At 43.2% G+C, this 27,028-nt stretch overlaps 2 protein-coding genes across 4 annotated transcripts in view; one reads left to right on the top strand and one right to left on the bottom strand.

Moving 5' to 3' along the window:
- Nucleotides 1–27,028, bottom strand: part of shcbp1 (SHC SH2-domain binding protein 1) — a 66,436-nt gene that overhangs the window by 25,045 nt on the left and 14,363 nt on the right. For all 3 annotated transcript variants that reach the window (XM_061276357.1, XM_061276358.1, XM_061276356.1), the window contains exons 3-7: nucleotides 21,543–21,658; nucleotides 16,944–17,152; nucleotides 6,718–6,813; nucleotides 6,410–6,640; nucleotides 6,154–6,331 (exon numbers count right to left, since the gene is read on the bottom strand). In XM_061276357.1, the coding sequence (XP_061132341.1) occupies nucleotides 6,154–6,331; nucleotides 6,410–6,640; nucleotides 6,718–6,813; nucleotides 16,944–17,152; nucleotides 21,543–21,658 (830 nt within the window). The remainder of the gene's footprint in view (nucleotides 1–6,153; nucleotides 6,332–6,409; nucleotides 6,641–6,717; nucleotides 6,814–16,943; nucleotides 17,153–21,542; nucleotides 21,659–27,028) is intronic.
- On the top strand, nucleotides 6–5,368 carry LOC133152617 (uncharacterized). The gene is made up of 2 exons (XM_061276359.1): nucleotides 6–4,113; nucleotides 4,234–5,368. Exon 1 carries the CDS (start codon nucleotides 432–434, stop codon nucleotides 1,353–1,355), a length of 924 nt encoding a protein of 307 aa, XP_061132343.1. The 5' UTR covers nucleotides 6–431; the 3' UTR covers nucleotides 1,356–4,113; nucleotides 4,234–5,368.

The following is a 27,028-nucleotide window of genomic DNA, read 5'->3' on the forward strand; positions in this document are numbered from 1 at the left end:
CAAATCTTAATATTGATATACTGTGTGTATATACGTGTGCGCGCACACACACGCACACGCGCACACGCGCACACACACAGTAATGTGCCTTAAAACCGAGGTCCCCAAACCCCGGGCCTCGGACTGGTATTGGTCCGTGGATCATTTGGTACCGGGCTGCACAAGAAAGAATAAATAACTTGCATTATTCCCGTTTTATTTACCTGAGCCTGAACGATCTTTTATTTTGAGAAATGGACCAGATTCTCTCCTACACCTCAGTGGCGTGATCATAACATTACTTATGTCATCTTTGATGGTGCCGTTCGAGTGGCAGCCTGTTATAGCAGCTCTGTCCTTTCGTCCCTTCTTTTTGTGTTTTGATTGTGATATAGTGAGTTTTTTGTTCTTTTTCACATTCTCACATCATTGAATTAGGCTAGTGTGCGGCTATGGATGTTCACGTTGTAACATTCATAGTTTGTTCCCGACTGATTTTCGAACTTTTTGGTGTGGCATCGGGTGAGCCATCCATACTCGGCTCCGTTGTCTACACCCGCGATCAGCTGTTAGCCTGGCGCTACACAACCCTTCCCTGCGGGTTGCGGACGGAGATCCCCAAGGAGATACGGCCGCAGAGAAAAGGATGCCGAGCCGGAGTTAAGTGCAGGCAGCGGAAGAGACGGTATAAACTGTGCTTACCGTCGGTCATCATGGGAAACATGAGATCTCTTCAAAGCAAAATGGAAGTGCTAACGGCGCTAACCAGGACGCAGAGGGAATATCGCGAATGCAGTCTCATGTGCTTCACGGAGACACGGCTGATCAATCTCTCGCCCGACTCACACCTCTCCCTGGACGGTTTACAAGTGGTGCGGGCTGACAGGAGTGCTATGGAGTGCGGTAAGAGGAGAGGTGGAGGACTCACTGTGTTTGTGAATGATAGATGGTGCCATCCCGGACACGTCAGCGTTAAGGAGCGTCTCTGCTCCAGTGACTTGGAGCTGTTGGTGGTTAGCAAACGACCGTACTATCTCCCGAAGGAGTTTTCACATGTTATTGCTGTAACGGTGTACATCCCTCCCTCGGTTGTCGCTGCTACCGCTACGAACCGGATCCACGCTATTGTTTCTAGGCTTCAAACCCAGCACCCCCAATCTGTCCTCCTCATCTCCGGGGACTTCCCGGGGTCACTCTTCTGTCTCCACTCCATCACCCCGGTCTTCCGACGTCCCCCTCTCCTTTACAGATCTTCAGGTGAGGAGCCACCTCAGAAAGGTCAAGGCAGGGAAGACCCCGGGCCCAGATGGCTTCTGGCTGAGACTGCTAAAGGACTGTGCGGACCAGCTGAGTGGTGTGGTCACGTACCTGTTTAACCTGAGCCTGAACAAGGTCCCAGGACTGTGGAAGACCTCCTGCGTGGTCCCCGTACCGAAGGTGCCGCGCCCCAAGGAGCCGAACCACTTCAGACCTATTGCCTTGACTTCCCACCTGATGAAAACTATGGAGAGGATCATCCTGGGTCACCTGCGTTCACTAGTGGGAGCGCAGCTGGACCCCCTGCAGTTTGTTTACCGGCCTGGTGTTTGGTTGGACAATGCAGTGACTTATTTACTGCACAGAACACTGCTTCACCATCCAGCCGTCACTGCTTAGGTTGAAGATGGAGAAGGCGGGTGTGGACCAGCGCCTGGCTGCATGGACAACGGACTTCCTCACCGACCGGCCAAAGTATGTGAGGTTACATGTCTGTGTCCGACGTGGTGCGCTGCAGCACAGGTGTCCCCCCAGGGTACGGTGCTCTCCTTTCCTTTTCACCCTGTTCACTTCAGACTTTAACCACGACACTGCTCACTGCCACATCCAGAAGTTCTCCGACGACACGGCCATTGTTGGATATGTCTCGGAGGGGAACGATCTGGAATTTAGGACGGTGATCAATGACTTTGTCAGCTGGTGTGAGCTCAACCAGCTTCAGCTGAACACCAGCAAGACGAAGGAGTTGATTGTGAGCTTCGGGAGGACAGCACCCATCTTCACTCCGGTGAACATCCAGGGATCGGACATTGAAGTAGTGGAGAACTACAAATTCCTGGGTGTTCGCCTTAAACTGGTCTGGACTGATCACACCCACGCCCTGTACAAAAAGGGCCAGAGTTGCCTCCACCTGCTGAGGAGACTGAGGTCCTTCGGTGTGTGCAGGGCTCTCCTCCGGACCTTCTATGACTGTGGTGGCCTCAGCCATCCTCTACGCTGTGGTCTGCTGGGGTGGGGGCAGTACTGATCGGGACAGAGGGAGACTGAATAAGATGGTCAGAAGAGCGAGCTCTGACCTGGGCTGTCCCCTGGACACCAATGAGGTTGTGGGTGAGAGGTGGACGTTGATTAAGCTTAAATCCATCATGGACAACACCTCTCACCCCCTCCATGAGCTTGTGCGGTCCCTGAGCAGCTCCTTTCCCTCTGCTGTGAGACTTTACAACATGCATGCCACCTGATAAAATGAATGTGTTTCATCTCTGCTAGCAGCACTTGTGTTTGTCCTTGTCTGTCATTTACCATTTTTTTGTAATTCTCGCACTTGTTTTATTCTTGCACTCATATGCGCTAGTGTGACAAGTCAATTTCCCCGCTGTGGGATGAATGAAGTTCTATCATCATCATCATAGTGTTGTTGGCACGATGTTCGGAGGATGCTACAAGTAAATTTATAGAGGAATACACAGTGGGTTCATGATTATTATTATATTATACTGTGGTGTTTGCAAAAAGAATTCCCCTATGGACCTAAAGGTTGAAGGGTGCGTTGTGAACGCGGTGTTTATAGAGGTTAACGTAGTACTTCCATTGTTGCTCTTCCTTTGTGTGTATGGTCTTCCTACAGTATGTTCAGTCAAGTCTTTTGTAACACACTTCCTGCCAATCCTTTTCTTTTGCACCACAATATCATTGTTTTTATGCCAGTTGTATCATTTGATTTTGTTGTACTTATCCGCCACACTCGGGTGTTCAGATCGGCTTTGTGGGCCTAACCCAGAAATGGGCAAACTACGGCCCGCGGGCCACATCCGGCCCGCGGGCCACATCCGGCCCACGGGCCCGTTTAATCCAGCCCGCCAAACCTGAATAAATTGTATTATTAAACTTTTTTTTTGGTCATTTCCCCTGCAATAACTGTGTTTCCCCAGTAGATGGGGAATGGCCCGCCCGCGCATTTACTCCCGGAAGCCATGTCAGAAAGTGCTTGTACATACTACTCAGTAGTACGGACCCGGCGCACTCCGCGCTCGATTTCTATCAGTGCCGAATTTTGAGTGTGGGCTGTGACGTTAGCATTTTCGTAATTTGCGCGCTGAGCTTTCAGATACAATTTTACCCAAAAGCCACCCACAAACCTTCCCCTGGAATCCTTCCATTAAAATGAGACGCCCAAGGAAAAGAAAGGTGGACTCTGAGTGCCAAGTGTTTAAAAAAATAATGGAGAACAAAATATTTTTTCGCTGAAGTCTGATCAATGCTGGTTTGTCTAATATGCCAAGAAACAGTTACAGTATTTAAGGCGTACAATATTAGCCGTCACTTTGCGACAAAGGAATGCTAACTACGCTAGCAGTAAACAAAGGAACGGGCGCCTACAGCGGAGAGCTTGACAGCTACTTTGAAGACTCAGCAAAACTTTTTTCCACCGACAAACTGCGGATCAAAAGTCAAGTACAGAGGCAAATTTTTGATTCATCACCTGTTTTCGACTAATCTTAATTTTTAAAGTTCTTAAGGCCGACTTTAAGGAAGTCGACTTTAAGGAAGTCCCATTCCCATTTCCTTACCTCTGTCACCAGGTGTTTGTGAGTTAAAGCTCTGCTCTGATTTTCAGATATCAGTCACCGTGGTGCCGTTTCTTTATTACTTTATTTAGATGTACTCTTTCACTGATTCTTAAAGATGATGTATTTGGTCAGCTCGCAGTGCCTACTTCCACCTGTCAGTGGATCACCAGCTTTCTGACCAACACGAGACAGCGTGTAAGGCTGGGGAGCATCACATCTGACACCCGGACCACCAATACTGGCGCCCCTCAGGGGTGCGTCCTCTCCCCACTGCTCTTCTCTCTCTACACCAACGATTTCTCCTCAGGTGACTCTCCTGTGAAGCTCCTGAAGTATGCAGACGACACCACTCTCATCGGACTGATCTGGGACGGTGATGAGACTGCATACTATCTATTCTATTCTAATAAAGATATATTCTATACAGACAGGAGGTGGAGCGTCTGGTCCACTGGTGCAGCCAAAACCAATTGGAGCTGAACCCGCTCAAGATCGTGGAGATGACAGTGAACTTCAGGCGAGATTCTTCACCACTTTCACCCCTTACTATCCGCAGTAATACTATTCTCGCCACAGATACCTTCAAGTTCCTGGGAACCACAATCTCTCGGGATCTGAAATGGACCGGCTACATAGACTCTGTCCGAAAGGCCCAGCAGAAGTTGTACTTCCTCAGACAGCTCAAGACGTACACTGCCATCATCCAGTCTGTCCTCTGCACCTCCATCACTGTCTGGTTTGGATTGGCCTCCAAACAAGGCAAGCACAGACTGCAACGGACAATCGGGACTGCAGAAAAGATAATTGGAATCAACCTCCCATCTATCCAAGACTTGTACCTGTTCAGGACCAGGAAACTTGGAAGTAACATCTCTACAGACCCTTCTCACCCAGGATGCAGTTTGTTTGATCTGCTCCCCTCCGGACGGCGTTATAGAGCTCTGTACGCCAAAACCAGCAGACACAGAGATAGCTTCTTCCCCCAGGCTGTTGCTCTGATGAACTCACACCACTCTTAGAGTCTCAGAGTCATTGATGTGCAATAACATCCTGCTCTCCACACCTTTATTGAATTGTCTACACTGTTTGTAGTATGTGTCCTCTTTGCATCCATTACAGCCTGGTCATCCTGGAAGAGGGACCCACCCATTTGTGGTCTCTTCTCAAGGTTTCTCATTTCCCTTAGTTGGAGTTTTGAGTTTTCCTTTGCTCTCCTGGAAGTTTAAGATCAGTGGATGTTTGAGAATATTTGTCATTTTTCACATGTCCTGAGTGTTGTTAGTCACCTAAATGTTGAACAGAGGCTGTGATGTACTGAAGTCAAATTCCTTGTTTGGCACGCTCAAACATGGCGATTAAAAACTCTTGAAAATTTCTTGACGAATGTTTGCCGCTTGATGTGATTTCGCCTCATTAGATAAATAGCTTTCATAAATCTGACCTGCAGGCGCTGAAGTGACGGAAACTGTTATTCATATTAACAGTGTCGTATTTAATGAGAATCAATGATAGTAGTTTTTTGGTGTAATTTTTTTTTTTTAATGCTGCTAATAAATGCATTTGTTTTCAAAAAGCTTTTTTGAACATTCATGCTTTACTACCTACTAAAGCCCAAAACCTTTTATACAATGACCTTTACCCAGTTAAAATTTAGAACCCAATTCAGCCCGCATGTCAAAAAGTTTGCCGAACCCTGGCCTAACCCTTCTGAACACGCTTGAAGATGTGATTGGCTGGAAGGACAGTACGGTGACGTTTAAGATTATGGTTTGTCTGTTATGCAGAAATGGGATTGTAGACCAAAAACACGCACATTTTTTGCGAAGAAAACTTCTACAAACAATGTGCAGTTGGTAATTATTTGATTTATTGATGTTTTCGACATTTGATTTTGATTTTATTTGTTCTTTCTAGAATGTTTTTTTTAGAAGTTTTCTTCGCAAAAATCGTGACGTCATCAAACACTGGTCCGTGAAAATATTGTCTGACAATAAAACAGTCCGTGGTGCTAAACAGGTTGGGGACCGCTGCCTTAAAATACAAATTCAATTCATGCCATAATCACGCTCGTTAGTCAAAACATTCGTATCGCAAATACTCTTTTTGGATTGAAGTGCATGTAAATGTCATTTTCCCTTACAGCCCCCCGTCAAGAAAAGTGAAAAAAGAAAATACATTTGTGTAATGTTTTTCGTAAGAAAATTAGCACCCTATAAAATATATTACAGTATATTATTATTGTAAGATTGGTAAGATAAACAGCAAAAGTCACCATCATGCATTGGCATAGTTTTGAGGATTAGTCAACACGAACATTAAAATAATACTGTGATTGCAATGTGGATACCTGAACCTCAGTGCCCACAGAGGAAAAGTGTTGTAGAAGCCTGTCATTTAGGAGGGACTGGAGCTGATTTGTGGTGCAGGAGGAAGTGACCACATGTGCAACCTTGATTCCTGACTCTCTCAGCCCACGACTTTGTATGAATTGATGTCGAGGATTACCTTTGTAGCCCAGTACATATCTGGAGTTTAAAGAGTTTGTGGGTTAAAAGTGGATATAGCGGCTAATTGGTAAACATAAAGAGAACCAATTCACTTACCGCAACAGTGGGTTCTCAATGAAGTACAACTTCCGTTTGAATGTTTCCAGCTGTTCGCAGAGCTTCAGGCCCTCCACCATGGACACATTATCTAGTTCTGAGTCAGAGTCACTGCTCAGATGGCTGCGTAGCATTGAAAACTGCTGAAAGCACTGGGTACACTTTTCTAATATGAGCTTGTATTCTTTCACAAGACCTGCTGGGACTCTTTCCTCTAATATGTCATAGTGGCTGTGGTAAGAGACACATTGAATACAATTATAACTTTTAATACATATTGTATCAATAACATGACACAATGTACTTACAGTCTAAGCCGAGGCTCTACACAACGGACAAAGTAGTCAAAGTCATCATCCTCATCTTCTTCATCCCACAGTCTCCACACATGCTTATAGAAGAATCTAAGAATACAGAGGCTAGTATGTAAAAGCAACGCACAACACCACACCATCACAACAGATGATAAAATCCCTGAAACCATTGAAAGTGTATACAGAGAAAATGTTAAAGTGGTGGACTATTTACTCATGAAATTGTTCACAAACAGGTAAGTCCCATCCTTGCGTGTGAGCAAGTGAGACTTTTCAGGATGCTCCTTTTATATGCAATCATGACACTAATCTGTTTCATATTAAGCTGTTCACATGTGGAAAATTCCAAACCAGTGTTTTTTTGAGCATTTCTAAACTTCTAAATTTCTAAAGTCTAGCCAGAATGCTTCACACAAAACGTCTTGAATGTGCCCCAATTCTAGTCATTTTCAAGTCCCATTTAAAAACGTTGTTGTTTTCTTGTCTTTTTTGTTGTTGTTTCTGTCGCAGTGTTGTTTTATTTGCCGTTTCCTTTGTTTATTTGTGTGTTTGTGCGAAAACACAAACTGACTACAGGTTAATTAAAGGCTATATCATAAAAATGTGCCTTTAAACGTGTCTTAAATATTTCTACTGAGGTAGCAGTTCTAATATCCATTGGTAGGGCATTCCAAAGTTTTGGAGCCCAAATAGAAAATGCTCTAGACCAGGGGTCTCAAACTCGCGGCCCGCGGGCCAATTGCGGCCCTCGGGACAATGTTTTGCGGCCCCCTGCCTGAAATAAAATCTTTGTGTTAATGCGGCCCGCGCATTTTTTCTCACATGCATCTGGGGGTTTTATATTTTAACACCTGTGGGCTCCCGTAGCTCAGGCTCGTGACAACAGAATTAGCGATTGGTCATCTGACCAAGATGGCGGCCGGATTTCTCGCGCGCAGCACCCCCAGCGGGGTCTACCCTTTTATTATGTCTATGATTGCGAACGCGCGACAATGTGACCGGATGCGGAAGCGCCGAAAAACACAGAAACTGAAACGCGACAGTGACATCAAGTAGAACTAAATAATATTACAAAAGCCCCAAACATGTGTTGTTCAAAGCCTGCAGTGAAGAGAAAGGTTGGTGATGAGCACAGACAATTTCAGGAGAAGTGGGAAGTGCAATATTTCTTTGTTGAGCACAGGGGCATCCTGACGTGTCTTATTTGCACAGAGAAAGTTGCAGTGCACAAAGAATACAACTTGAGACGTCATTACACAACTAGACATGCTGAGGAGTATGAGAAATACCTCCCTTGAGCCAAATGTGGCTCGGCTATGCAAGAGGAAGCGCTGCCAGGTCTCTAGCAGTAAGAAGTAGGCAGAAAAAGCCATGTTCATAACAGTTTATGTTCAATGTTCCATTCATGTTCAGAAAGTTACAGGTTAAAGAGCTGTTAATACAGACATTTGAATCTGAATAATAATTACATTTCTCTAGTCAGCAACTATATTTGGTTTATTCAGTCTTCTATATCTGCTGAATTATTATTGTTATCATTTTATTTCTTACTGATTTATTTTTTTCTTATGAGTTGTTAATTTATTTAAATTTTCTAAGACAAAAAAGGATGAATAAACAAATACATTTGATAACACTGGAACGTTTTTGTAAAAGCTTTTCTTGTGAAAAACCTGCTGCGGCCCAGCCTCACCCAGAATCTACGTCCAGCGGCCCCCGGGTAAATTGAGTTTGAGACCCCTGCTCTAGACCCAGCAGACATTTTTTTGGACCTCGGGGTCACTATAAGACTAGCGTTTAGCGCAGGCAAATATTATATATATACACAAAGAAGAGACAGAACAAGATCAAGACAGACATTACTGAAGAAAAGACTCTTTTATACACAAACCCTCATTATGGGGGACAAAATAAATGCATATGATGCCGCTTTTAAGTTAAAGGCAGTCGATTTGGCTCTTAACAAAGGAACTTGAGCTGCTCATGCACTGTAGAGGTTTCCTCCGGTCACTAGAGGGCACTCAGCTATTGTTGATGGCATCTTTTTGCGTCACCCTTTTCTTTTTTTATTTCCCGGTCACGACTACTCTGGAGCTACACGTGTTGCTCGTTTCACATTGCGAACGATACCCCTGTAAGTGGTCCCATTTTATTTATTATTAGTTGTGTTTTGTTAGTGTTCCCTGCATATTAAGTTTATTATGTTTGTATGTTTGCAGAGCTCTTCATCTCTGTCAATAAAGGTTATGTTAATAAAAGGTATGCATCCCCAAAGCACCATCTCTTTCCTGACAATATTCTTTGTGTATATTCTCTTAAAAATGGTAATTAAACGGTAAAAAACCTGCGGGTTATGGTCCAGTGCGGCTTAGATACAGTATCTCACAAAAGTGAGTACACCCCTCTCATTTCTGCAATGTTTTAATTATATCTTGTCATGGGACAATTATCAATAAATTTAATAATAATAAATTTATTATTTATTGTTACTCTCATTATTTATTGTTTGTGCCTTCTTGTTGTTTATATTGCGTCGTTTACTTGTATGTCTATCGTGTAATATGTCTTGTCACCGTGGGATAGGGAAAACGTAATTTCGATCTCTGTGTGTCTCGGCATGTGAAGATGTTGACAATAAAGCAGACTTTGACTTTGACAACACTGAAGAAATGACACTTTCAGACAATGTTAAGTAGTCACTGTAGAGCTTGGATAGCAAAGTGAATTTATTGTTACTTCAAAGTAACTCAATATACAATGAATGTGTAAAATGCTGGCAACAAAAGTGAGTACCGTAATTTTCGGACTATAAGTGGCTCCGGAGTATAAGTCGCACCAGCCATAAAATACCCAAAAATGTGAAAAAAACATGTATAAGTCGCTCCGGAGTATAAGTCGCATTTTGGGGCGCAATTTATTCAACAAAATCCAACACCAAGAACAGACATGAACGAGCAACAACAGGCTAAACGATACGGTATGCTAACGTGACAAACACAAACGAGGAGCTGTGAACGGGCCTGACGTAACATCCAGTTATTTTAAAAAAACTATTATATAAATAACACGTTTATAAACCATCGATCATCCTTTGTCAACAATCCCGTGTGCTAATCGGATGTCAAACGCTGCGCGTTCGCTTCTCTTCCCTGCTAATCGGACGTCAAACGCTGCGCGTTCGCTTCTCTTCCGGGGGGGGGGCTAATGTGACGTCAAACGCTTTGTGTGGCGGGCTCCATCTAGTGTGGAAACTGAGAAGTGCAACAGAGTTGAGCTCAAGCGTCTTGTGCGGGCCATATTCAATTATGTTTTCAGAATTTGCTGCGGGCCAATAAAAACTGGGCCCGCGGGCCGTAGTCTGGACACCCCTACTTTATTTGATTTTTTCTCTCCATTTTTCATACTTTGAATATGTTCAAGATAAAGATATCAAAGCATTTGATACTATACTATACTAAAAACAACATGTGAAGTGGTCAACTATACTTGTAAGTAAGTGATGTGTTAATGATCAAGTAAAAATGTGTGAAAAAAAACATATACAAGTCGCTCCTGAGTATAAGTTGGCCCCTCCACCCAAACTATGAAAAAGAACGCGACTTATAGTCCGAAAATTACGGTACACCCCCCAACTGAAAATGTAAAAATTGGACCCAAATGTCAATATTTTGTATGGCCACAATTATTTTCCAGCACCAATTAAATTTCAATTTGGGACCTAAGTTGGCCTCGAGAAGACCGACTACTCGATGACTGTCCCTCCCCTCGCGTATATACAGAAAAAGCGGTTCCCTTCACCTAGTTCCTCATGCAAAGTTGTCCAGTCCAATTCTTTTGAGTAAATCCAAGTTAATCCAGGCAAGCGATCTTGCGTCTCACACAAAGATCTCGGAGGCTTAGAAAAAGTCTTAGAACTCGTACGGGCTTCTTCACGTATGAACACTTTTTGGGAGAGAGAGCCCCGTAGCTGCCTGTGGCGGTCTTTTTATAGACTTTTCTCCCCCCCCCCCCCTTCTTTCGCTGGCCTCTATACTGCCCGGTTTCCCACGCTTATACACCTGCTGCTTTCTGGCAGCTGCTTCCGCCCTTCATCTGTCCCACGCACTATCTTCCACCAAAAGTACGGCCAACACCCCAGTAAGCCCCCTCACTTCCTCTTTTCTTCATTTCAAAAATAACACTTCAAAGTAACACTTCAATCAACCATAAATCCAAACCTTAGAATCAACCTTTTAAACATTTTTTAACACACCACCATTTTCATAGTGGTGGGCACCTTGGTCTAATTGAGTCATAATATTGCTTTAAGCTGTTACAGAATATATTTTAGCCAAGCAAAGAAATTAAGATAAAACAAATAAAAAACACATTTGTGCTTCCGTGCGCAACCCAAAAACCGCCCCCGGTGTTATTCTGTTTATTTCTATTTTTTCTAGTTCAGCTTGTCTTGCCCATCTTTGGTCTCATGTAACGGTTTGGCACCATCTCTTGGAAACATTTGGAATTTGAGTCCTGCCAATTTATTCAATAATTCTCAATTCAAATTTTGCACCATCTGCTGCTAAAATTTGGAATTTCAGCCCTGCCAATTTATTCCTGGGAGCAATCCATACTCACTTCTGCACCATCTGATCCCCCCATACCCCATGTTACATGACAGTATTTACAGTGATCGCTCATTTATCGCAGGAGATGCGTTTCAGAACCACCCACAAAAATCAAAAATCCGCGAAGTACATTGACTATATTATCAAAGTCAAAGTCAAAGTCAGCTTTATTGTCAATCTCTCCACATGTCACAACACACAAAGAGACCGAAATTACGTTTTTCTCTATCCCACGGTGACGAGACACATAAAACGATAGACATACATGTACGCGACACAATATAAAAACAAGAAGGCAAAAATTCAAACAATCAATAGTAAGAGTGATGAATAAATAATAAATAAACAGATAACACAATAAATAACGGAGCCAGCAAGCATAGCGCAAAAGTAAAAAACATCATAAACAAAAAGGCACAAACAATAAATAAGAGTAATAACAAATAATAAATAATAAGAGCCAGTGTGCAGACAGTTCAGACAGTAAAAGTACAGGACGCTACGCAGAACGGGGGAGCGAGTTCAGGATCCTAACAGCCTGGAGTATGAATTCCTTTATTGTCACTGTTAACGCAGTGTTAACTGTGAAAATCAGTTTTATTAGTAAATAGACTATTACTGATCAATTTAAACAACATTGAATTTAAATTTCCAATTCATAGGGTTTCTTGTTGGCCGCTAGAGAGCAGGGATTTATAGCAAGCCATTTAGAAGAGTGTTTTTTCTTGACAAGCAATGCAAAATGTCCCTCTTCAGAATTACTAACTACTACATTAACCCGGGGAACATCATGCATAGCCAAACCAAAGTGAGTCATAGTTGCGCATGAATCCCCTGTTGTATTGTGGTCCAGTACACAATATTAAAGCTTTTTAAACCCTACCCAATACTTTTACCCTACATAAACCTTTCCCATTCTCTTAATAACCATTCCCACATTGTTCTGTGCATGTATTGTACCTCTACAGCAGTGGTTCTTAACCTGGGTACGATCGAACCCTAGGGATTCGGTGAGTCTGTCTCAGGGGTTCGGCAGAGCCTCCACTGCGGAGGTCCGAACACCTGATTTATTGTGTAAATTCGTGATAACGCATATCTGAACTGGTCTCGCAAAGGCACACTGATTTGCAGGTATGTGATTTGTTGTGAGTTCATGCATTGTTTTGGTTTTGTTTATTGAAAAAGGTGATCATGCACGGCTCATTTTGCGGAGCAGTAAAAAAAACATCTATGTCTTGAATTTGAATGTTTTTGTTTTAATTTTTCTCTAAAGAAAATGCGCATATGAAACTGGTAGGGTTCGGTACCTCCAACAAGGTCCCAACTCCTGCACCGGTTGGTGCTTCTTCCCTTGCACATTGCTCAGAGGCTTCCCTTGCACATTGCTCAGAGGCATGCCCCGCACTATTAGGTCTCATTGCCGCTCTCCCAACTCCTGGACGGCTTTTTTCCTAAGTGTGCAGCCAGGTGCGCACCCCGCGCTTGTCTGGAGTGACGCATGTTGCTCAGAGGCACGCCCCGCACTATCAGTGTGTATTTAAACGCTGTTCTCCTGTCACTTATAAATCCGTGAAATACCGCATTCGCGAAAGGTGAAGCACAAAGTTGTTCGAGGTGTGACTAAGCCTGTGCTGTGCATAAACAAATGGTTATTCGGCCGTTCGTACAAGTGGGTGTGGAAAAAAAAAACTACCGTTTTTTTCCGTGTATAGTGCGCAAAATTTTACTAATTTATTGTCCTAAAATCTGGGGTGCGCATTATACATGGATACAAAAAAAAAAAAAAAAAAAAAAATGTTTTTTTTTTAATTTTTTTTTTTTTTTTTTTTTTTTTAAGTCCCAATGATCGTCACACACGCAGGGAGGCAATGGGTCCCATTTTTATAGTCTTTGGTATGGTCTTAACTAGGCTGGATGTAACTTTTTTTGTTGACGTTGATTTCTCCGACTGCCCGTAAACGCACCACCGCGCTTCGTGCGCGCACGGGACAGCAAACGAGCAGGTGATCGAGCAAGCGTCTGATACGAGAGCATTGCGGTCGCATGGAGCGTGTTTGAAGTGGACAGCAGAGAAGAAAAGCAAAGTGTTGTGAAATAAAATGCACAGAACGGATGCGCAAGACACGTCAGCTATATAAAGAGCGAGAGTTGTTTTCTTCCTATTAGTTTCAATTCACAGTTTAATTAGCAGTTTCAATCAGCAAATAACAAAATGCGTATTACAGGTAATATTTTATTTCACAACACTTTGCCTTGTTCCTTTGGTCTCTGCTGTTCATCCTAAAACACAAAGGCGCTCTTCAAGCAATGCGACAGTGAGCGCCTGGCGCGCTGCGGTTGCGCGACCGCACCAAATTAAGCTCCCTGCGCAGTGCGCACTGAGGTCCACTTAAATTTTAGAAAGTACATCAGGACTTTAAAAATATCTTCTAAATTTCAGCGACGGCTCTGTCACACTAATCGACCAGCCCGGTGCAGTTGGGCGGTCGGCGGCGCGCTACGGTTGAGCGTTCTCTCGCACGCTTTCTCTCTCGCTCTCTCTCGCTCTCGCACACACGCAAACCGGATATCATACGGAGGCCGCCATTACAGATGCGCAGAACGGATGAGCAAGACACGTCAGCTATATAAAGAGCGAGAGTTCAGTTCTCTACCTAAATCCGTATTACAGGTAATATTTTATTTCACAACACTTTGCCTTGTTCCTTTCTTCTCTGCTGTTCACTTCAAACACGCTCCATGCGCACGGAGCGCGGTGGTGCGTTTATGGGCAGTCGGAGAAATCAACGCCAACAAAAAAAATTACATCCAGCCTAGTTAAGACCATACCAAAGACTATAAAAATGGGACCCATTGCCTCCCTGCGTGTGTGACGATCATTGGGACTTAAAAAACAACAAAAAATAAAATTAAATTTTTTTTTAAAAAAAATTCATAAAAATTGGGTGCGTATTATACATGGGTACAAGCTTTTTTCCAGCATCAGCATGCCATTTTTAGGGGTGCGTACTATACATGGGGGCGCACTATACACGGAAAAAAACGGTAAGTTAGCTCAGATAGTGTGATGTCAGAACCGGCGTTTCTATGGCATTTACATAAAAACTTGACCCATGTGGTAACGCCAGTTGACACATCTTAAAAAATAATCTGTACTCGAAAAAGCACAAAAAGTGCAAAAAGTGACACAGCGGATGAACGGATTTAATGATTTGGAGTGACACGGATGGTTCGTCATTGTTGTTTATATTACATTTATTTGATCTAGTCTGACGTCAGCGGTGCACGTAGTTCTGGAGTCAACAGCTGTGTTTTTTTTTTCTTTTTTTAAAGTGACACAAGACGAAGATTCCCGATGGATTTAATGATTTGAAGTGACACGGATGGTTCGATAGAATTGTTGTTCTTTTACATTTATTTGATACATCTAGTCTGACGTCAGCAGCGCACGTAGTTCCAGAGTCAACAGCTGTGTTTTTCTTTTTTTTTTTTTTTTGACACAAGACGAAGATTCTGATTGATTTAATGATTTGGAGTGACACGGATGGTTAGATAAAATTGTTGTTTATATAACATTTATTTGATATATCTAGTCTGACGTCAGCGACGCACGTAGTTCCGGAGTCAACAGCTGTGTGTTGTTTTTTTAAGTGACAAGACGAAGATTCCAATGGATTTAATGATTTGGAGTGACACGGATGGTTCGATAAAACTGTTGTTTCTATTATTGTCATTTGATATATAGTTTATATATTGTTATATGGGCCTGTGGAATAATTTGAATTACAACGGACGACGAGTCCGACATCAGCGGCGCGCCGCACACGCGCCGTTGTTTACATAAAGGACAACGAATTTGATCGATAGATTTAATGATTTGGAGTGACACAGATAGTTTGAGAAAATTGTTGTTCATATTATAGTTATTTGATATATAGTTTATATATCGTTATATGGGGCTGTGGAATAATTTTGAACTGCAACTGACGACGAGTCCGACATCAGCGGTGCGCTGCACATGCGGTGTTTACATAAAGGACGAAGAATTCGATCAATAGATTCATTGTTTTGGAGTGACACAGATGGTTTAATAAAATCGTTGTTTATATCAGTTATTTGATATATAGTTTATATATCGTTATATGGGCCTGTGGAATAATTTGAACTGTAACTGACAACGAGTCCGACATCAGCGGTGCGCCGCACACGCAGTGTTGTTTACAGAAAGGATGAAGAATTTGATCAATGTATTTGGAGTGACACAGATGGTTTGATAAACGTGTTATTGTTGGTTATTTGAGTTCTCAGAGTCAGCTTTATTGTCAATTTCTTCATGCCAAGACACACAAAGAAATCGAAATTACGTTTCCTCCATCCCACGGTGACGAGACACAGTATGCGAGTAACATACGGGGGAGAGAGTTCAGGACCCCAAAAGCCTGGAGATCACAAACTTCGCCAGAGGCAAGCAGTGCTTGCATCCCACCACAGAGTCCCGGCACCATTCATCACGGATGTAGACGCGCGTTCCACCTCCTCACGATGTTCCCCCTCGTACAATGGCCCGGTCCGCCCGATAGCACGCTAGCCGCTCCAGATGCACAGCAGTTACGCACTGTCCGGTTCGTAGATCTCAGCAGGCATGTTGATGCCCAGCGATCGAACGTTCGCCAGAAGAAAGGAAGGCACGGCCGGGCGAGCTGGGTTGACCGCTAGCCTGGCCCGGACGCCCCCGCTCTCGCCCCTCTTCAGCCTCCTCGCACACCGCTTCCGACGCTTCAGGACGGAGCAGACCGAGCGCCTTTAATGTCCCTGCTTCAAAGTCCAGATCGCCACAAAACTCGCTTTCGCCGATGTCGAGCAGAACCAGCCCGCTGTACTTGTAGCACAACCCGGTGCGACGAGACGAACACACAAAACTGTCGGACAAACCCACATTAAACGACAAAACAAAACACCGTTCGGGACAGAGAGGCCGCTGCGTGTGCACGCGCCGCCATCTTACTCCTAGTAAGTAATAACTGTTCGTTACGTCAGGCCCGTTCTCAACTCCTCGTTTGTGTTTATGTCACGTTAGCATACTGTATCGTTTAGCCTGTTGTTGCTGGTTCATGTCTGTTCTTGGTGTTGGATTTTGTCAAATAAATTTCCCCCAAAATGCGTCTTAAACTCTGGTGCGACATGTGTTTTTTTCCCCTTTATTGTGCATTTTATGGCTGATGCGACTTGTACTCCGGAGCGACTTTTAGTCCAAAAAATAGGGTAAATATCATGAGGCATTGTATCGACTTGTATTCCAATTTGCATTAGTTACAAATTTCAATGATGAAAGATAATATTTAGAGTGGTGCAAAGCCAATGCTGCATTCACAAACACCAAAATACAGGAGCAGCTAATTTTTGTGTTATGCACACACACAACCAGAGCAAAAACTGATCTGCTAAGAAAATACACAATTTCACAGGCAATTTGCCAGTGTTTGTAGGTTCCTATCAAATCAATAAGGACATGCTCGTAAACTGACCATTACTGAAATGTTGCTTTTCTATTTTTTACACAACATTATTGGGATTCACACATGGTTCAACACAGTCATTGGGATAAATTCATACCTGAGATGCTCAATGCCCAAGGCGGTCTGGTCGTACTCTCCCGACTCTTCATAGACAATCTGAAGTTCTATTAGAGGGACCTTGTGCTGGGTTGCCTCTAACAGCTCTGCCACAGCTTGCTCGTTAATTTCACATCCTTTGAGCTCACACTGCACGGGAAGCACGGGCTTCACACAAGCCTTGAGATCACTGAAGTCGACATCACAAACCTGAAATAATGCCCATCTGATGGTTAAGTTTGAATAGGTTTATAGTTATCCACAGATTTTGAATCAGTGGGATTTTATTGTATTGCCAAGAATATACAGTAATTAATGAAAGGGGCTGTTTATGAAATGCAAAGCAATGCAAAGTTGTTTTACTCAATGCAGCTTTATGATGTAAAAATTTATTAATCTACATGGGAATTGCACGTCATAAGGAAAAAAAATGTGGTGAAAAGAATGGCTATGAATCAGTATCAGGATAAACAAAATAAAAAAACTAAATAAACTCAACTAAATGCTTGCCTCTAGTCAATGAGATTCAGCGTTTACACGGAGCTCTATGTCTGGCGTGGCTCAGTGGTAGAGTGATCGAATCAACTCTAAAGTTGTGGGATCTATCGCCAACCCTGGTAACCATGTCAAAGGGTCCTTGAGCAAGACAATGAACCCCAATTTGCTCCCAGTGTGTACCTGGCAGCACCTTGCATGGCAGCAGCCTCCCATTGGTGTATGGATGTGTGTGTGAATGTGAGGCATACAAATGAGTTCATACAAATGAACGATTTTATGAAAGTTGAATGTTTTTTATTAGATTCTTAAGTTTGTTTTATTATTGTTATTGTTGTATTAATGAGAATTGGTGTTTCGACTGCAGTAGGTTGCATCATGTCAGATTTTTAATCCAAATTAAATCATTCTCCATTTTATCTTTTTTATTTCAACTTCATACGCAACAAATTACTTCATAATCACAAAATAATAATCCATAGTCTTTTTGTCTTTTGCGATCACTGTGAGTGGATGGCGCGGACGCGTAGTAGTGTGTAATTAGTACGAAGTAGACCGCTCTCACCAGTCGTCCGTGTTTTTAGCGTCGCCTTAGTCCTTGATGTGCGGACATTTGAATGAGGAAGTGTTTGGGTCACTGTGTGCGTGTGAACTGGGAAGGGACGGACGGGGTAGACACGCTCGCAACCGATCATGAGCCCTGGGTCATGTGCGCGTTCCCGTTCGGGCGAGTTTTATTTCTGTGGCTCGTTCTGGGGCGCGCAGGTCCGGGCGACAGTGTCAGCGAGCAACTTACTGATTTTTCGGGCCGATCTAAATCTAGATGCGGGCCAGACTTTGGACATGGATAGTGTAGATAAAAGCGCAATAAGTGGAGTCTATTGCACAAACTTGGCAGGAAATAGTGTTAATATTGTAAAACGATGGCCATGGACCAACTTCACTAAAAGTTGTTGGGAAAAAAGAAATGTCCTCATATGTCCTCTTTAAGAACATAGCTTCTCAAGGTAAGCTCATGCATCAATTATACTTTTGAACACATTACAGTGATCCCTCGCCACTTTGCGCTTCACCTATTGCCACCTCAGTGCATCGTGTGTGTTTTTTTAAACAAATATTGCGGATATATTCATTGCATTGCGGATTTCTGTGGCATGAGTGTGGGGCTTTGTCTGCCCATATAACTTTACAGTACACTATTGGCCAATGGGAACATGTTGATCTGTATCCTTGCAGCTGATTGGCTGAGAGCTGTAAGAGCTGTTCTAACCACATTATCTCAGCCTACTGCACTGTATCCATTACCACTTTGTTGGCATCAACAGTACATATATATTGGCAACACCTCAGACTTGCGCTTAGTTTCTTTTTTTTTAACTTTGGGATTTTTAGCTACAATACCACAATAACGTCTTGCACCTACTACGCCTTCTGGAGACGGCAAGCGTAAGAGGAAGATGCTTACAATAGCTGAGAAGGTGAAATTTCTTGACATGCTTAAGGAAGGGAGAAGTTACGCAGAGGTTGGCAGTCGTTATGGTTAATGAGTCGATCGTGCGTTATATATTAAGAAGGACAAGAAGAATATACGTTCGGCTGCAAATATTACTTTTACAAGGGGGGCAAGGGTTTAAGGGAGGCAAGGATAGTAAGTCCATGCAATAAGGGCAACAAGGGCATATCCCTTTGGGTAAAATACTGCAGGAAGAACATTATTTTCAATACGAACATCATCCGTGAAAAGGCCAGGCAACTGTACAGCCAACTTGCAGATGATGATGATAATACCAACCCTGACGACCCTCAACTTCACAGGGATCTCCTACTACTAGTCAAGGCATTTCTTTCACTGCAAGCAAGGGTTGGTTTGAGAAGTTCATCATGAGATTCAACCTGAAGAGTGTTTGGTTCCATGGAGAAGCAGTCTCTGCAGACAAAGTTGGTGCAGAATTGTATAAAAATGTGACTTTTAAGTCTATCATTGAAGAAGGGGGCTATATACCTGAACAAGTGTTGAACATGGATGAGACTGGCTTTTTGAAAGAGTATGGCATAAAGGACATTGATCATAAAGGAAAAGGCCAAAGCACCTGGGTTTAAGGCTTCCAAGGATTGCTTCACACTCTTAATGTGTGCCAATGCTGCTGGGCATATTGTACAGCCAGCACTAATTTATAAATCAAAGGTTCCAAGAGCCCCATGAACAAAAACATGAATGTTCTCCAAGTGTATTGGATGCACTATCCGAAAGCTTGAATAACGAAGTCATTGTCAAAAGACTCAGGGTTTACCTCGTTGAAAAGGGGCTACATTTTAATGTGCTACTACTGATGGACAACGTTGGAGGCCTGAGTGCCCAAGGTGTGTGCATTGAATTATTGCCGCCAAGAACCACATCCCTCATCCAACCAACGGACCAGGGCGTTATTTGTGCGTTTAAAGCACTGTACACCAAGCACACCATGCAAGACCTGGTTGAATCCATAGACACTGAAATGAACTTTTCGGTGCAGCAGTATTGGAAGGTGTTAAGTATAGTAACGTGTCTCAAGCACATCGAGAACATGCCAGGAAACGGGCAAGGAACATCTCTACAGACCCTTCTCACCCAAGTTGCAGTCTGTTTGAACTACTCCCCTCCGGACGGCGTTACAGAGCTCGGTACGCCAAAACCAGCAGACACAGAGACAGCTTCTTCCCCCAGGCTGTTGCTCTGATGAACTCACACCACTCTTAGAGTCTCAGAGTCATTACTGTGCAATAACATCCTGCTCTCCACATCTTTTTTGAATTCGTCTGCACTGTTTGTACTATGTGTCCTTCCTTCATCTATTGCAGCCTGGTCATCCTGGAAGAGGGACCTTCCCATCTGTGGTCTCTTCTCAAGGTCCCCTAGCTGGAGTTTTGAGTTTTTCTTTGCCCTTTTGGGAGTTTAAGATCAGGGGATGTTTGAAAATATTTGCCATTTTTCACATGTCCTGAGTGTTGTTAGTCACCTAAATGTTGAACAGAGGGTGTGATTTACCGAAGTCAAATTCCTTGTTTGGCACGCTCAAACATGGCGAATAAAAACTCTTGAATCTTGAATGCTGAGGGAGATAAAGACAGGGAATCGTGGCCAGAAGTGGTCCACGACTACAAAGGATATACATACCTCTGAGGAAATTCGTCATTCCGCTATCAGTAGTGTAGTAAAGCTAGGAAGGCAAGTCAAAGGAGTAGGCATTACTGAAATGAATGAGGCTGATGTTAGCAGGCGCCTTGATTGCCAAGGAGAACTGCTAACGGATGATGATCTGGCTGAGCTAAGAAGGTCAGAGAGTGAGGACGAAGCAGAAGGCAAAGAAGATGATCCAGAAGAAGTCGGTCGAATACTCGAACACCTGGCAACCATAATGCGATCTGCAAAAGATCTTCAGAGGATGGTGGAGGAATGGGACCCAGAGATGATTTGTGCTTTGCAATTCAGAAATACAGTCGACGGAGCCCTGCACGTGAATAAATGCATCTTAACTTAGGAAGAAAAGCAACGCCAGCAGCTGCCTATCACTATGTTTCCGACACGACCACCAGGAAAAGAACCAAGGGAAGACTCTGTTGTAATTGAGATTCCGGAAAGTGAGGACAAAGTTATGGCACCACCTAACGAATCTGGCATCTGACCTTACGTTAGTAGTATAAATATATCGTTTTTGTCAGTTAGACTTTAAAATGTTTAAAAAAAAAAAGTACATACAAAAAAGTGTTTAAAACTACAATCGTGTTTGAAAATACAATAAAGATTCATAAAAGTCTTGTGTGGATATCGAAACAATAATTGACTCTACATCGCAGATTTTCACCTCTCGCGGGTGGTCTTTGAACCAATTATCTGTGATAAACGAGGGATCACTGTACATCTTCAATACAATGTAAACGTGACGAGCTCTGGAGCCATGAAAACCATTATGATGCGTGCATCACCTTGTTTTAGTTTTGTAATGTCCTGCCTCACAGAACATTTCATGTCATTACTACATGTCGTGGTTTCTATTATTTAAATATTGCTCAAATGCAATGTTCATTTTCACTTGATAATAATAGAAAACCACAAGGAATATCTCACCTCTACAAGAACGTCAAACAACTCCGCAGACCACAGAGCTTGCCAACCGAATGACTGTACCACTTTTTTCAAGTAGTCAGCAGTAAAGGATTTGACTTCTGAAGGCTTGCAGTCACCTAACCATTAAAAAGGAAACAAAGAAGGCTAAATAGACATGTACAGAAAAGCAAAAATGTGTAATTTTGTTATTTTATGGCAGCATACCCAAGATTTATTTTCCCTGGCAACAATATGCCACAAAGTACAACAATACAATGCAACATGTTTGTTGCCTTAAAAACGCTACAAGAGTGAATTCCGTAGTTACCGTAATTTTCAGACTATAAGTCTCGGGTTTTTTTTCATAGTTTTGGTGGGGGGGCGACTTATGTGTTTTTCCCCCTCCCCCAAAAAATAAAACCGCGATAAACGAACCGCGATGTAGCAAGGGATTGCTGTAATTTGAATTTCAAGTGACGTTAGCAGCGCAACGCAGCGTGGCGGTTGTTTACAAAAAGGACAAATATTGATCACAGGATGACGAAGATGGCGAAGGGCCCCACGTACTACCGGCATCATTAGCGGCTTTGTTTCTAAGTGACACGGAGGACGAAGAGTTTGAAGGATTTAAGGATTTGGAGTGACACAGAAGGTTTCACCTCCGTGGATAGAAGTCAGGGGCCGGATCTCGGCCCGGTGACTGTCCGGGGACAGTGGATAGGCTTCGGACATGGCTTTTACGCACGCCCGGTCCTACTCTACGGATCTCTCTTCCACCTCCGTGGCTGGAAGTCCACGCCGTCACACACCTGGAAATTTGTTTTGTGAAATAGTCGTTTACCAAACCCACGTCTTTCCTTGTACTTTGTTATCGCTACAATCTAGTTATATACTAGATCTGTGGAATAACGACGAGGCTGACGTCAGGGCGCACGTGCGGCGTTGTTAACAAAGGACAAGGAATTTGATCGATGGATTTAATGATTTAGAGTGCACAGATGGTTTGATAATATTGCTTCTATAAGTTATTTGATATCTAATTTATATATCGTTATATGGGCCTGTGGAATATTTTGAAGTGCAAGCGCCGTCAGCGGCGCGCACCCATTGTTGACAAAAGACGATCGATGGATTTAATGAATTGGAGTGACAGATGGTTTTATAGACGTGTTATTTATGTAATAGTTTTTTCTTAATAACTCTAAATGTTACGTCAGGCCCGTTCTCAGCTCTTTGTTTGTGTTTGTCACGTTAGCATACCTATCGTTTAGCCTGTTGTTGCTCGTTCATGTCTGTTCTTGGTGTTGGATTTTGTCGAATAAATTGCCCCCCACACTGCGACTTACACTCCGGAGCGACTTATATGTTTTTTTCACTTTTTTGGGGCATTTTATGGCTGATGCGACTTGTAATCCGGAGCGACTTTTAGTCCGAAAATTACGGTAATATTTATCTCTCCTTTCACAAAAATTTAGTTAGAAACTGACTGTGAGGTTAACTTTTTTGTTTGTTGTGCTGAATAAATACCGTTTTTTTCCGTGTATAGTGCGCCCCCATGTATAATACGCACCCTAAAAATGGCATGCTCATGCTGGAAAAAAGCCTGTACCCATGTATAATACGCACCCAATTTTATGAATTTTTTATATATTTTTTTTAAGTCCCAATGATCGTCACACACGCAGGGAGGCAATGGGTCCCATTTTTATAGTCTTTGGTATGGTCTTAACTAGGCTGGATGTAATTTTTTTTGTTGGCGTTGATTTCTCCGACTGCCCGTAAACGCACCACCGCGCTCCGTGCGCGCACGGGACAGCAAACAAGCAGGTGATCGAGCAAGCGTCTGATACGAGAGCATTGCGGTCGCATGGAGCGTGTTTGAAGTGAACAGCAGAGAAGAAAGGAACAAGGCAAAGTGTTGTGAAATAAAATATTACCTGTAATACGGATTTAGGTAGAGAACTGAACTCTCGCTCTTTATATAGATGACGTGTCTTGCGCATCCGTTCTGCGCATCTGTAATGGCGGCCTCCGTATGATATCCGGTTTGCGTGTGTGCGCGTGTGCGTGTGTGCGCGTGTGCGCGAGAGTGCGAGAGAGCGAGAGAGAAAGTGCGAGAGAAAACGCTCAACCGTAGCGCGCCGCCGACCGCCCAACTGCACCGCGCTGGTCGATTATTGTGACAGAGCCGTCGCTGAAATTAAGAAGATATTTTTAAAGTCCTGATGTACTTTCTAAAATTTAAGTGGACCTCAGAGCGCACTGCGCAGGGAGCTTAATTTGGTGCGGTCGCGCAACCGCAGCGCGCCGGGCGCTCACTGTCGCATTGCTTAAAGAGCGCCTTTGTGTTTTAGGATGAACAGCAGAGACCAAAGGAACAAGGCAAAGTGTTGTGAAATAAAATATTACCTGTAATACGCATTTTGTTATTTGCTGATTGAAACTGCTAATTAAACTGTAAATTGAAACTAACAGGAAGAAAACAACTCTCGCTCTTTATATAGCTGACGTGTCTTGCGCATCCGTTCTGTGCATTTTATTTCACAACACTTTGCCTTGTTACTTTCTTCTCTGCTGTTCACTCCAAACACGCTCCATGCGACCGCAATGCTCTTGTATCAGACGCTTGCTCGATCACCTGCTCGTTTGCTGTTCCGTGCGCGCACGGAGCGCGGTGGTGCGTTTACGGGCAGTCGGAGAAATCAATGCCAACAAAAAAAATTACATCCAGCCTAGTTTAGACCATACCAAAGACTATAAAAATGGGACCCATTGCCTCCCTGCGTGTGTGACGATCATTGGGACTTAAAAAAAAAAAAAAAAAAAAAATTTTTTTTTGTACCCATGTATAATGCGCACCCCAGATTTTAGGACAATAAATTAGTTAAATTTTGCGCACTATACACGGAAAAAAACGGTAGTAAAATATTGAAATTATGTTTTCCGTCTTAATTTTCTTGCATTTTCTTATTTCAACAGTCAGGAAGATGAACCTAAAATACATAGATAACTTGCATTAATCAGAAGACCTAAACAACCAAACAAAGTACATTAAAATAAAATAATTGCCTCTCAAATATTGAAGCTAAAATTGGGAAATTACACTATAAAATACTGGTAAACAAACCACACCTTTTAAAGCAATGGAATCAATTAACCGCAATTTAAAAGCAACTTGCCAAAACCACAGTATATAATTCCCTTAATTTTATTTTTTTAACCTTCGTTTATCCAAATACAATAAACTCCAGCGGAATCGGCCACTACAGGTTAGTTAAAGGCCATATCATAGAAATGTGTCTTTAAACGTGTCTTAAATGTTTCTACTGAGGTAACAGTTCTAATATCGATTGGTAGGGCATTCCAAAGCTCTGGAGCCTGAATAGAAAATGCTCTAGACCTAGCAGGCATTTTTCTGGCCCTCGGGGTCACTAGCGTTTTGCGAGCGGAGGTTATGAGACGGAACGTAAGGAACAACTAGGTCGACAAGATATGAAGGCGCTAAGCCATGCATTGATTTATAGGTTAATAGAAGAACCTTGAAGTCACATCTTAAATGGACCGGGAGCCAATGTAAGTTGGCTAATATTGGGGTAATGTGATCAAATTTTCTTTTCCGCGAGAGCAGCCTTGCAGCAGCATTTTGTGCTAACAGTGGACTTTTGATACTAGACTTAGGAAGACCAGAGAATAATCCGTTACAGTAATCCAGGCGCGACGTAAGAAACGCATGAATAATAGTTCCCCCATCACCGGTCGAGAGGACGAATCTTAGCAATATTACGAAGGAAAAAAAACACAATTGTAGTTATGTTCTTAATGTGCTTTTGAAAGGTGAGCGTTGATCACTTCACATGTTATTTTCACTTTAAACCGCATGAGGGCGCACTAGATGTCAGGTCTAAATACCTGTGAAATAATTGGAGCTGCCACTGACAATGAGTCTGACCTTCCGGAGTCAGCAGCGGCGTTGTTTATAAGTGACACACAGACGAAGATTTCGTTGGATTTAATGATTTGGAGTGACGCAGATGGTTCGATAAAATTGTTATTTAAAAAGTACTTATTTGATATATACAGTCAGACCTCGGTTTTCGAACGTCCCGGTTCTCGAACAAATTCGAACGAAAAATTCTAGATTTTTTTGCTTCAGTTGTTGAACAAAATTCGGAGGTCGAACCTTGCGAGGTGAGCCGAAAGAACCCGAGAAAACCCGACCGCGCGGCCAGGATGCTGACTGACCAGGGCTGTGGACTCGGACTCGGGGACTCGGTCATTTTTGCTGGACTCGGACTCGGTGCTCATTTTGACCGAGTCCACAGAGTCCGACAATAAAAAAACCAAAAACATTTGTGTTTATTTTTCGTGCGTATTTGCTTCGCTTGAGTTCAATATGGTTTTTGGTCAAACGCGCATGCGCGTGAGGGGAAATCCCGCAAAGGAGGAGGGACAAACAGAGCGATTGGTTTTGCTGGCTTTTTAATGAATGGCGACTGTTACTACATTAGGTCCAGAAACGCTGACAAGACGCTTGGCAAAATGGCAAGGAAAAAATGCACAGCTAAATGAATATATGACGATGAACACAGGACGTTTTTAACAGAGTTAAAGTTGTTTTTTGTTGAACGCTATGGCAAGCCATTCTGCCTGATATTTAATTGTTGCGTGCGCGCCCGCGCCTGCGTGCGTGCACGTACAAGACCCACAATGCCCCGCGCGCAGCCAAGATGGAAGAACCCTGGAGCAGCGAGAGAACAATGTTTTGCCTCTAGATTTGGGGGGGGAAACGGAGCGTAAGTTACGATCAATGCGGCCACGTTGAGTTGCACTTAGGCTAATGTTTACATTATGTACCAATGTCAAGGACGATTATGTCACCCAGCTTATATCATTGATGTGTTTTGATAGTTGTGGGGTTGTCACTAATTATTTGTGTTTAGATAAATGTCTGAGCTATAATGGTGTACCGTTTTTTTCCGTGTATAGTGCGCCCCCATGTATGGGAGAGACGAAGAGGAATAAAAACACCCTTGGAAACCAAAACTTGCCCCTCGTCGTGACTCGGAGCCGCAACAAATGTTTCGGATTTGTGTAGGGTACATTGTGACAGACAGCAAACTAGCAGGTGATCGAGCGAGCGTCTGATACAAGAGCATTGCGGTCGTATTTTCGGATACGATGGCGCCGCGGATGGCAGCCACGGTGAGTAGCTCTCTGTTTATTTGTCTTATTTTGTGTGTTTTCTGTGTCCTCTGCTGTCCATCCCGGACCACTTTTACCAGAGAAGCTCTGTTAAACATCGGACAGACTTCTTATGGTACTTTCTCTCCTGTTCTCTCCGATTCAGACTGTTTGTCAGAGATTCTAGCCGGAGCGGCGGTGCTGTACAAGCTAGCGTACAAGCTAGCGCGACGACGGCGGCGCGGTAAGCGAGCCGGCGCACTCGTAAGGCTGAGGCAGAAAGGGTTCCGTTCTGCCCTACCGTCAATTCATCTGGCGAATGTCCG

This window comes from Syngnathus typhle, linkage group LG4 (genome assembly GCF_033458585.1).
Source record: "Syngnathus typhle isolate RoL2023-S1 ecotype Sweden linkage group LG4, RoL_Styp_1.0, whole genome shotgun sequence".
Lineage (NCBI taxonomy): Eukaryota > Metazoa > Chordata > Actinopteri > Syngnathiformes > Syngnathidae > Syngnathus > Syngnathus typhle.

What these genes read in the sequence shown, in the direction of transcription:
- LOC133152617 (XM_061276359.1), top strand. Translation starts at nt 432, where the DNA reads ATGGATGTTCACGTTGTAACATTCATAGTTTGTTCCCGACTGATTTTC.